This window comes from Elephantulus edwardii, unplaced genomic scaffold (assembly GCF_000299155.1).
Source record: "Elephantulus edwardii isolate Elephantulus edwardi_28Jun2011 unplaced genomic scaffold, EleEdw1.0 scaffold00010, whole genome shotgun sequence".
Taxonomy (NCBI): domain Eukaryota; kingdom Metazoa; phylum Chordata; class Mammalia; order Macroscelidea; family Macroscelididae; genus Elephantulus; species Elephantulus edwardii.
The window spans coordinates 1,492,245-1,504,108 of record NW_006399760.1 but is presented as its reverse complement, the minus strand read 5'-3'; the positions used below and the strand labels follow the sequence as shown (position 1 = coordinate 1,504,108).

The 11,864-nt window shown below is 38.3% G+C and overlaps 1 protein-coding gene across 1 annotated transcript in view; it reads left to right on the top strand.

Moving 5' to 3' along the window:
• The first annotated feature begins 8,522 nt into the window (after positions 1-8,522).
• The window catches only part of ACMSD (aminocarboxymuconate semialdehyde decarboxylase), a 93,805-nt gene continuing 90,463 nt past the window's right edge, over positions 8,523-11,864 (top strand). The window contains exon 1 of the mRNA XM_006880745.1: positions 8,523-8,629. Coding sequence (XP_006880807.1) covers positions 8,573-8,629 — 57 coding nt within the window. The 5' untranslated portion in view covers positions 8,523-8,572. The remainder of the gene's footprint in view (positions 8,630-11,864) is intronic.

The window sequence follows — 11,864 nt, the reverse complement described above, 5'->3', positions numbered from 1 at the left end:
AAAAATTACTACTAAGAATTCTGAAGATGGAAGGTAAGACTTATTAGAAAGTCATTAAAGTTGATAAATAGAAATGCACAGACAAGTATAAGGGGTACTAATAAGGTATTCTTGCTTGATAACTCTAAATGTTTTCTCTTTCATGTTTTTAATAATAAATATATAAAGGACAAAGATAAAATTGTTAAAAGTCACATGAAATATACTCACTCCTTTCCACTGAGTCAGAATTGACTCATAGTTGAGTTTCCATTGGGCTTCTGAGGCTGTAAATGGAATAGGAAAATATTGCTCATCTTTCTCTGATCAAGCACTTGGTGGATTTGAACCACCAGAGAGAGAAGACCTTTGGGTTAGTAGTGCAATGCCCTTTGTACTACACCACCAGAGTACCCTTATGAAGTATATGGACATGATTCATTATAACAACAAAAGGGAAGTACAGAAATTATAGGGATATATAATCTTTATAAACTACTGAAATGAACTTGCTACGTCACTCTAAAATGTTATAAATCCAAGTTTTATAATATACTTGGTGTTGTTGTTGTTGTTGTTGTTATGTGCCACCAAGTCACTTGCGACTCATAGCGACCCTATGTACAAGAGCCCTAAGCGCTGCTCTATCCTGTGTCAACCTTGCTGTTTCTAACACACTCATTCCCACCACCCCCATCACAGAATCAATTCATCTCATCGAGGGTCTTCCTCTCCTGTGCCATCTCTCCACTCTCCCAAATATGATGTTCCTCTCCAAGGACAGTCCCTCCTTGCAACACACCCAAGTATGTCAAATGAAGCTTCAGAATCCTTGACTCCAAGGAGTGCTCTGGCTTCACCCTCTCCAGGACAAACTTGTTTGTTCTCCTAGCAGTCCATGGTATATTCAACACTCTTCTCCAGCACCACAGCTCAAAGGCATCAATTCTCTTCCAATGATCCCTAGTCACTGTCCAACTCTCCAATGCATAGCACATAATTACAAAGACTATAGCCTGGATCAGGTGCACCTTAGTTTCCAGCCTGTGTCATTGCTCTTCAGTACTCTTGAGAGGTCCCTCACAGCTGACTTTCTCAGTGCAATTCATCTCCTGATTTCCTGGCTGCTGGTGCTAAGAGTGTTGACTGTGAAGCCAAGTAAACTAAAATTGTTAATTATCTCAGTCTCTTCACCATCCATACTGATGCTGCCAATCGGCCCAGTGGTAAAAATCTTTGTTTTCTTGATATTGAGCTTTAATCCATATTGAAGGCTGCAGTCCTTGATCTTCTGCAGCAAGTGCTTCAGATTCTCCTCAGTTTCAGCAAGTATGTTTGTGTCATCTGCATAACGCAGGTTGTTGATGACTGTTCCACCAATCCTGATGTCACATTCCTCCTTGTACAGCCCAGCATCTCGGATGATCTGTTCTGCATACAGAGTGAAAAGGTATGGAGACAAAATACATCCCTGACAGACCCCTTTTTTTATTTTGAACCATGTAGTGTCTCCTTGCTCTGTTCTGACGACTGCCTCTTGGTCCAAGTATTGGTTTTGCATTAGCATAATCAAATGTTCTGGGATTCCCATTCTTCTAAAAGTTAGCCATAGCTGCTTGTGATCCACACAGTCAAAAGCCTTTGCATAGTCAATGAAGCACAGATAGACATTCCTCTGGTATTCTCTGCTTTCTACCAAGATCCATCTAACATTAGCATAATATTCCTAGTACCACAACTTCTTCTAAATCCAGCCTGCACATATGGCAGTTCTCTGTTGACGTATTACTCCAGTCATTTTTGGACCATTTTCTGCAGAATCTTGCTTGCATGTGCTATTAATGATATTGTTCAATAATTTCAGCACTCTGTTGGGTAACCTTTCTTCAAAATGGAAACAAATATCGATCTTTTCCAGTCAGTTGGCCAGGTGGCTGTCCTCCAGATTTCTTGGCACAACTTATTGAGCACATTCAGTGCAGCATCTGTCTTTTGAAATATGGTTTTTGGTATGCTGTCAACTCCTGGAGCCTTGTTTTTTGCCAATTCCTTCAGAGCAACTTGAACTTCCTCCTTCATTACCACAGGCTCTTGCTCATGTGTTATTTCATGAAATTCTTCTATGTCAGCTAATTTCTTCTGATACAGTGACTCTGTGTATTCCTTCCATCTTCTTTTAATGCTTCCTGGATCATTTGACATTCCACCCAAAGTATCTTTAAATATTGCCACTCGTGTCTTGAATTTGTTCTTCAATTCCTTTAGCATAAGAAACGCTGGGCAAGTTCAGCCCTTTTGATTTTCTAACTCCAGCTCTCTGAACATTTCATTATAGTATCTTGCTTTGTTGTCTTGAGCTGCCTTTTGAAATTTTCTGTTCAGCTTTTTGATTTCTTGGTTTCTTCCTTTAGCTTTGGCTTCTTGGCACTCTAATGCAATACTCAGAGTCTCTTCTGACATCCATCTTGGTCTTTTCTTCTTCTTCAGCCTTTGTAATGATCTTTTGCATTCTTCATGGATTATTTTCTTGATATCGTCCCAGAGCTCATTTGGCCCATGCTCATTTGTGCTCAAGGCCTCAAACCTGTTCCTGAGATGTTTTTGAAATTCGAGTGGGGCAGACTTATATTTTTCCTCAACTTCAGCTTGTGCTTGCATATGAGTAGTTGGTGGTCTGTCCCACAATCAGCACCAAGCCTGGTTTTCACTGCTGATACTGCGCTTCTCCATTGAGTCTTTCAACAAATGTAATCTATTTGATTCCTATGCATACTGTCAGGAGAAATTCATATGTATATCCTGTGTAACCAAAGAATTTTGATCAAATGCGGGAAAATAAAGGACAGAAGTTAGTAGAATTAGTCTACAGTGGTGTAGTCAGTCCACAGGGAGTTGTGCTGGCAACCCAAAGATGGTGACTCTCTGGAGGCTCTGATCCCTTGCTCTTCTGAGAGAAAGATGAGTAATCTCCTCTCACATGATATGTAACTCTTTGAAAACCTCTGGAAAGTCAGCTCTGAGCCAGTTCCAAACCAATAGCAATGAGTTGGAGTTCATGGACTTTCTTGGTCATGGGTGGATAACCCTGTGAAACTATTGCCCTGACATAATCTTTAAACCTTAAACCAAAAATATTGCCTAACCTTTCTTAAAGTAAAACAATAAGCAAAGTTTCAATCTGCTCTATGTGGGGTCAATAAGAGTCAGAGTTTATTCCAGGGCACCTAACCATGCAAGTAACAAATAGATCTGTCTTGAGTACTTTTATTTTTTAAGAACTACCTTGATGAGATCAAATGGGCAACAGCAACTAGAAAGATTTCATAGGAATCTTAGAGGACCCTGAGTTTATATTCAAAAGAGAAAAACAGCTCAGAAAAGGAAGGTGACAATATTTGTACCACCTGAAAAAATGTAATCAATGCCACTAACTTGTACATGCAGGAACCATTGAATCCGTGTATATTTTACTGTACATATTCTCAACAAAAAAAATAAATAAAATTCAAAGAAAATAAGATGTCAGAGCTCCTGTAGCTACAGACAATGTCAAGGTTCAGATTTGTCCTGGTAAGTGGAAGATAATACTAAAACAATACTCTAAGTACCTAAGGGAAGTGAGTGTGTGTGTGTGTGTGTGTGTGTGTGATAGATCAGCTGCTGTTTAGTCATTCTGACTGGTGGCGATCTTATGTCTGTTAGGGAACAACTGTGCTCCCCCCCGTTTCAATGACTGACTGATATTTTATAAATAGATCATCAGACCTTTCTTCTGAAGTACTTGTAGGTAGTCTCAAACTTGCAAACTTTGGATTAGAAACCATAGTCTTAACTGTTTGGGGAAGTAAATTACATTTATTAAGGTATTATGCTAAACATGTAATGATTGTATCATTCAATCTTACAGCAATTGTAGAAAACAGTTATTATCGATTTCCATATTTAATGGATAAAAAAAATGGGGAGTTGCTTACAGAGATATTTTGCTGTTGTTGTTGTTGTTATGTATTGTAGAGTCAGAATCAACTTGTAGATAGCTGACCCTCTGGTGAGCATTCAAAGAGTGTAAATCACACAGGAGACTGTTCATCTTTCTTCCACAGAGCAGCTAGTGAATTTGAACCATGTTCCTCTGGATTGGCAGCAAAATTCCTTACCACTAGGCTACCAAATCTCAAAATATTTTAAGTAAGATAATTTTGTACTGGAGTTGGGTTTTGAACCCAAGTCTGCAAACCTCAAAGTTCATCTCTTTTACTACTATGCAATAATTTTTGATGCCCGAAAAAGCTGGAACATTTGAAGGTCAGGTTTTCCCAATTTCTGCCTTTGTAATCAAGGAAAGCTGGTGTTTGTGAGGACTGAGAAAGAACATCATGTAACAAAGACCTTGGGAGACAGATAAAAAGAGAGCACATGTGTGTTTTTCCTAGAGGCACTGTCCTCTTCAATTTATTCTACAAAATTTGCTTCCAATCCCAACCAACAATAGCAAAGCTCAACAGGGCAGCAAATAACAAATGCTGATGAGATTGTAGAGAGATTGGAACTCTTATTCACTGTTAGTGGGAATGTAAAAGGGTACAGCCACCATGGAAAGTGATCTGGTGTTTTCTCAAAAACTTAGAACTAGAAATACCATTTGATCTAGCATCTCTACTACTAGGAATAAACTCTAAAGAAACCAGAGTCACAACTCAAAGAGAAGTATGTACACCTATGTTTATTGCTACGTTATTCACAATAGCAAAGAGATGGTAACAAGTGAAGTGTCCATCAAGAGACAAATGGATAGAAAAACTATAGTACGTTCACACAATGGAATATTATGCTGCATTGAAAACAATGAACTCATAAAATGTTACCCAAATGGAGGAGCCTGGAGGAAAGCATTCTGAGTGATATACCTCAGTCACAAAAGGACAAACACTACATAATCCTGGTGTTATAAAACAGGACAGACATAGGGGCAGTTGGGGAGAGAATGGGGAAAGAGTTAATAGATAATGAACAGTGCATTAGAACAGATGAGGGGAAGAACTGACCGAAAGAAATATATGATTAGGCATTATATGCATGGCAGTGATCTAGAACAAGGGATGTATCGTGGGGTTAGTTAAAGAGGAGAAGAAAATATTCAACAATGAAAAACTAATGACTATTATTTTTAAAAATTTGCTTCAATTTAATGCACAGAAACTGTACTAAACTGTGTAGTCTTAGTTTCCTCCCACTCCAGATTGTTCCTTGCCCTATAGACACATAACTTGAAATAATTACGTTGCCTTCATTTGAAAGTGAAAATAACCTTAAACACTTGCTACATAAGATCAAAGACTTCAATTTAGAATATATCTCAACATCAAGAGAAAAAAAAAATCCTCACCACTAGACCCAACAGCTATCTTTTCTCCATGGTAGATGAAGAAAAGATTGAAGTTGTCAGCAATCCCATTTTATTTGAATTCACAAACCCCAATAGTAACAACAGTAAAGAAATCAAAAGGGAAAAAATCTGCTGTCAAGGACCTCTTTAAAGTGTTAAAGTGCAAGGATGTCAGGTTAAAGACTAAAGTATACCTTATCCAGGGAGCTCTGGTGGTTTAATGGCAAAACGTTGCACTGCATTCCCAGAGGTGTGTGGTTCAAATCCACTAGATACTCTACTGGAGAAGGAAGGACAATCTCCTTCTGTATCAGTCAAGTTTGATTTGTTGGTACACACACACACACACGTATACCTTATCCAAGTAATGGTATCTTTAATTGATTTCCATGCATCTGGAAATTGAACAATGAATAAGAATGGAAGAAGAATTGATTCACTTGAATAATGTTAGAGTATTGAATACCTAATGGACTGCCAGAAGAACAAATGAGTCTATCTTGGAAGCAGTATAACCAGGGGGGTTCCTTATAAGCAGGGATGGTGGAACTTCATCTCACGTGCTTTGGGCATGTTGTAAGGAGAAGCCAGTCCTTGGAAAAAGATATTACAGTAAGAAAGGTGGAGGATCAAAGAAAGAGAGGAAGACTCCCAATGAGATGGATTGTAACAATGGGCTTGGGCATATCAGAGATAGTGGGGATGGTGCACGACAGAGCAAGGTTCAGAACCAGTGTTCGTAGGGTTGCTATGAGTCATAGTGGATTCGGTGATGCCTAACAACAAAACATGATCTGGTTCCCACAGCTCCTCCGTATCTGTCCCCTCACCAAGTGAACCCTCTATTTGTCATCAGGTCCTCACTGCTTCCTGACAACCCCACCCCTAACACTGAGCTAACTCTCCACCTGTTCCCTTACCATGTCCTCCAGGAGCCCTGAACCATAAGCCCTGCTTTATACCCAAATAGAAACCTTCCATAGACTTCTCTGAAAACTCATGAGGGAGAAGTTATGTCCCCCTTTCTCTGTCCTTAGACTTTATACAACTACCTATTATCTCTCATGCAACCTAAATCCTAACTACATTGTTGTTGCTGTTGTTGTTGTTAGGTGTATCAAGTCAAGTATGACTCATAGCAACACTATGAACAAAAGATCTGAACCTAGTCCTACCCTGTGCAATCCTCACACTTCCTGACACACAAGAGCCAATTGCAGCAGTCACCTTGTCAATCCACCTGGTTGAGGGTCTTCCTCTCCTTCGCCAACCTTCCACCCTTCCCAGCATCATGTCCCTCTTTAAGGAATACCACCTCCTAGCAATATGTCCAAAGTATGTTAGACGAAGCCTCATCATTCTTGCCTCCAAAGAGCACTCTAACTGCACCCTCTCCAAGACATATCTATTAGTTTTCTTGACCATCCAAGGAATGTTCAGTGCTCTTCTCCAACATCACAGCTCAAAGGCATCAATTATTTTTCTGTTCTCCTTTTTCATTGTCCAGGTCTCAGATGTATAGCTCGTTATCAGAAAGATCATGACCTGAATCAAACACGCCTAAGTCCTCAAACTGACATTACTACTCCTCAATAATTTGGAAAGGTCCCTAAACTGCAGGTTTCCCCATTGCAATGCATCTCCATATTTCCTGACTGCTTGTACCAAGAATTTTAATTGAGGGTCCAAGTAAGATGAAGCTGTTGACACTGCCTATTGGTCCAGTGGTAAAAATCTTTGTTTTCTTGATATTGAGACATTATCCATACTGAAGGCTGCATTCCTTGATCTTCTGCAACAAGTGTTTCAAACCCTCCTCACTTTCAGCAAGCAAGATTGTGTCATCTGCATAACACAGGTTATTGATGAGTCTCCTTCCAAACCTGATGCCACATTCCTCTTCATAGAGTCCAGCTTCTCCTACAATTTGCTCAGCATATAGATTGAACGGGTATGGAGATAGAATACATCCTTGACACACTCCTTTCTCAATTCCAAACCATGCACTTCTCCCCTGCTCCATTCATACAACAGCCTCCTGGTCCAGGTATATGTTCCCCATAAGCACAATCAAGTTCTTTGGGATTCCCATTCTTCTCAACATCAGCCACAATTTGTTATGATCCACACCATCAAATGCCTTTGCATAGTCAATAAAGACTATTGTGTAGTCTAATAAAGCAGAAATAGTCATTCTTCTGGTATTATTTACTTTCAGCCAGGATCCATCTGACATTAGCAATGATTGCCCTGCTGTCACGGCCTCTTCTAAATCCAGCTTGAACTTCTGGCACTTCCTTATTTATGTACTGTTCCAGTCATTTTTGAATGACCCTCAGCAGTGTTTTGCTAGCATGTAATATCGATAGTAATTATCAACAAATATTTGTTAAATGCATAAATAATTCAATTCCTGAAAAGCAAAGACAATGGAGGAAACAACGTAAGGAATGAGCTCTTCCTATGATTTTAATGGAAAGATGAAACTTTCTCCATAACTCTTTTACCATGGCAAACTTTTATTGCCATCTCATTTCTAAATATTAATGCAAGGAGGAGCTAAAAATACTACATTTGGTTGTTTGTGGGAAGTGAAATCAAGGGTCAGAAGAGGTACATCACAGTATATCTAATTGTCTAATCGTCCATTCCTTATGAATGACAATTGACAATCTGTAACAGGGGAAACAATACAAAAGAATGTTATATATGAATGAATGGAAAACAGTCTTTTTGCAAACTAATATCACAATTTAAAAAAGAAGAAGAGGTGCATCATGAGTCTATTGTTTTTCTTTAAAAGCCACTTCATACAATTTTATTTTTAACCATATACATGAATTATTTTAATTCAAATATTTGAGAATAAAAATTAGTCTACTTTTGACTTGACATAACTCAAACCAACTCACAGTATTTTTGACCTCACAGGGGTGTGAATAGTCTACTTTTCAATTAAATTTTGTGTCTAGAATCCCGCTTGCCAACGAGTTGTTTACCCAACGCCAGGTTGACCTATAAACAGAACATTGAACTTTAAGGAAGTGTTTTCAAAGTGCTGAGGCTGGGCAGAACAGGTCTACTGGCCGGTGCCTGAAGGAATCCACAAAGGGACTGAGTGAATCTGGTCACTCCATTGTCTCCTTGGAGTTCTTTTTACACCAAAACTTCTTTCCTGAAGTACTCTCCCTCTCTGATCATACGGAGATGAAAATTGATATCCACACTCATATTCTACCAAAAGAATGGCCAGATCTAAAAAAGGTAATTGTAATTCATTTGCTGAATTATTTCTTTATGTTCTTTGGTGCTTCTAAATTCCTCTATTGTAGACCTTCATCTGTGGGGAATTAGATAATGCATTTCCCCAATTTGAGGGCAATTTAAAAGTATTGGGTAGCTCTGATTTTAAAAGTTATTTTTATTTTGAGAGGACACTGGATTAAAAAGATGGGTTCCTCAAAATCTTATTTTCTCCTCAAATGAAATAGTCTTTAAATTTTCTGGATGATCTAAGTCAGGAAGTTTTACTTCCACTTAAATCGCATATCCAACTGCTGAGAAGACATGTGCCAGCTACAGAATGTAAAGTTACAGTTTCAAGCAAGAAACTATTATAAAATGGAATGTGATAGGTTTTGGGGACTTCTAAGACATATCTCCTTTCCAAAATGTTTAAAATAAACTTCAGAAGCACAAAAATATAACATTGAATTTTAACTTCTATTTTGGGACATTGTCTGAAAGAAAGCTTTCCTTTTTATGTTTTCTAAGTTATAATTTTTTTTTATGAAATGCTAGGGAATTGGTACATCAAAAACTCTGAGAGAAATGGCACGGACCCTTTGCACAATGAATATCTTTCAAGAGTGGTCTGGGGTTTTTCTAAAAGTGGAAATGTCTTTTAGTCATTAATTTTTGAATGAACATGGGGGAAAATAAGAAAGGAAGGAAGATCAAATAAAATTAATAATGGTTTGAGGTTAAATCAGGTCAAGTATGAATCAGGCATTACCTAGTCATCCTTCTGCTCAAACTCGTACTCTGATGATGTCTTATCTTTTCCTATCCAAGTGAAGAAAAGGAATTAACCCAAACTGATTAAGAAGTGAGTGATTCTCTGTGTTGGTAGATGAAGCTGTGTTTTTTTCTATAGGCAATTTCTGGAAGAGTGTTAATCTTAAGCAGTTCTTTGTCCACTGGTATCTTTGGTAAGATGGATGATTAGACATCTGGATAGAAAAAACAAAAAAAGTTATGCAACCATGTTTAGAAAGACTTTCATAGTACAGCTAATGGTAAAAGCTTATCAAACTAACATCATCTCCTCACTCCAGAAGAGACTAAAAGTCCCAATGGAAGCTTGTGGTTATGAATACCATTTTCTGGTTCATATATTAATAAAGTGTAAAAGAAGATGTTAATGATTTCATGAAAGGTATGTGCCAGAAATCTTTAATTCATGTCACTTCACGGGAGCACACTTGGCTTGTTTGAAAGCTGCCTGTTTCTTCTATAGTGTCCTTTGTTTTCTACTCATCTTTTCTGGTTGTGTAGTTAGTGACAGAATGAATGAATAAACAAATGAATGAGTGAATGCACATAAAGGGAAGAAGAGATTATACTCTTCAATCTGAGAGTTTGAAAAATCTAGTATGTTACATGCAATAGGTCAAAATATCCTCAGCAAATAGCACTAATTCCAGTCTGACAGCTTTGCTCTTTATTGTAGCTCAACTGAAGATCCTCGTGAAACAAATCCAATAGGAGCTACCATGGTGGTCTTGATAGACCACTGCTGGCTGCCCTTTCTCCTAGGCCAGAAAATACTCCTGAAAATGACCTGCCCTCCAACAGACTGTCATAGCAGCAAAGGACTCCCTTCTGCCTTGCATCCACTTGTTTATCCAGATGAGGATTTTGAGGCTTAGAAAAAGCAAGCCAGTCATAGCCAAGATTATTTTTTCCCATAATTTATGAAGACGTTCCAGTTACTTTTATAGTTTGGGGGTAAAGAATATTGTGCAAAACAAAGCATGGAGATTCTGTTCTTGCTGAGCTATCCGGTGGGATTCAGACTAAAAGCCAGGAATGCCGGAGGACTGCAGAAACTGCCAAGCTGACTTGGGCCAAAGTCTAAGAGAGAGACCTTGAATCTGGGAAGCACATGCTTCAGACTCCTTGGAAGGTTTGTCATCTTGCCACTAAACCCAAGACTCAATGAGACTTTCCCTCTAGGAAGCAGAAGCTGCCCCTGAACAAGCCACAAAGTAGTGAAAGTGTTTCACTCACCTCTTCCTTCCCCTTCTGATGTGGCATCTAAAACAAGAGCTTCCTCTTTGGTGACATGAGGAAACTTTCTACCTCATATCCTGAGTTATACCTCTCATTTCCTGTAACCCACAGAGTTTACTTTCAGGCCTGTCTCCACTCTTGGCTGACAAAAGAGTTCAAGTTGTTTTACTTAATTCAGAGACCTAAATTCATTCTTAAAAATCAGTTTAGAAATTGAAGAGTGAAGAACAGGGGAAACATAGCCATAGATGGCTTCTCTGGAAATCACCAGAGTTTGGAAAACTGACAAGACACACGGTAGTTATTTCAGAAGTGAGTGACCAGTCGTCCTTCTTAGTCTGTCTTAGTCTGGAAGCTGTCAATCATTGGACAGAAAGCAGAGACTATCAGAAAGATGTTTAGTTATAGTTTATTGACTGTGCAAAGGCATTTGACTGTGAATAATAATAAATTATGATAGCATTGAGAAGAAAGGAAATCAATCTCAAGACACTTGATTCATTCTGTATGAATAGGTATGAGTAAATAATCCAATAAAATGGATTATATGAAGAAAAGTGTAGCATCAAAATTAGAATAAGACTCATCAACAATCTGCATTATGCAGATGACACAGCTTTGCTTGCAGAAAGTGAAGAGACACTTGGGTAATTACTGCAGAAAATAAAAAACTACAGCCTTCAATACAAGTTACATCTCAACATCAAGAAAACAATAATCCTCACCACTGGACCAATAGGTAACATCATGATATATGGAGAAAAGACTGAAGTTATCATTGACTTCATTTTACTTGAATTCACAGTCAATAACCATGGTAGAAGCAGTCAAGAAATCATAAGACATGTTCCATCAGGGGAAAACCTGCTGTTAATGACCTCTTTAAAGGACTGAAGAGCAAGGATGTCAGTTTAAAGACTTAGGTATGGCAATGCAAGCCATGGTATTTTCAGTGCTTCATGTGCATGTGGAAGTTGAACATGAATAAAAATGACCAAGAATTGATGCCTTTGAACTGTGGTGCTTGTGAAGAGTATTGAATATCCTATAGACTACCAAAAGAACAAATTTTTCTTTGAGAAAGTAAGCATTGGAAACAGTAAGGATGCTTCTTTTTTTTCTATAATTATATTTTATTAATTTTCATAAACATTTACAGAGATTTTGGGCTTCCACTCATTCATTGTTGCACTATTCTCTCTAC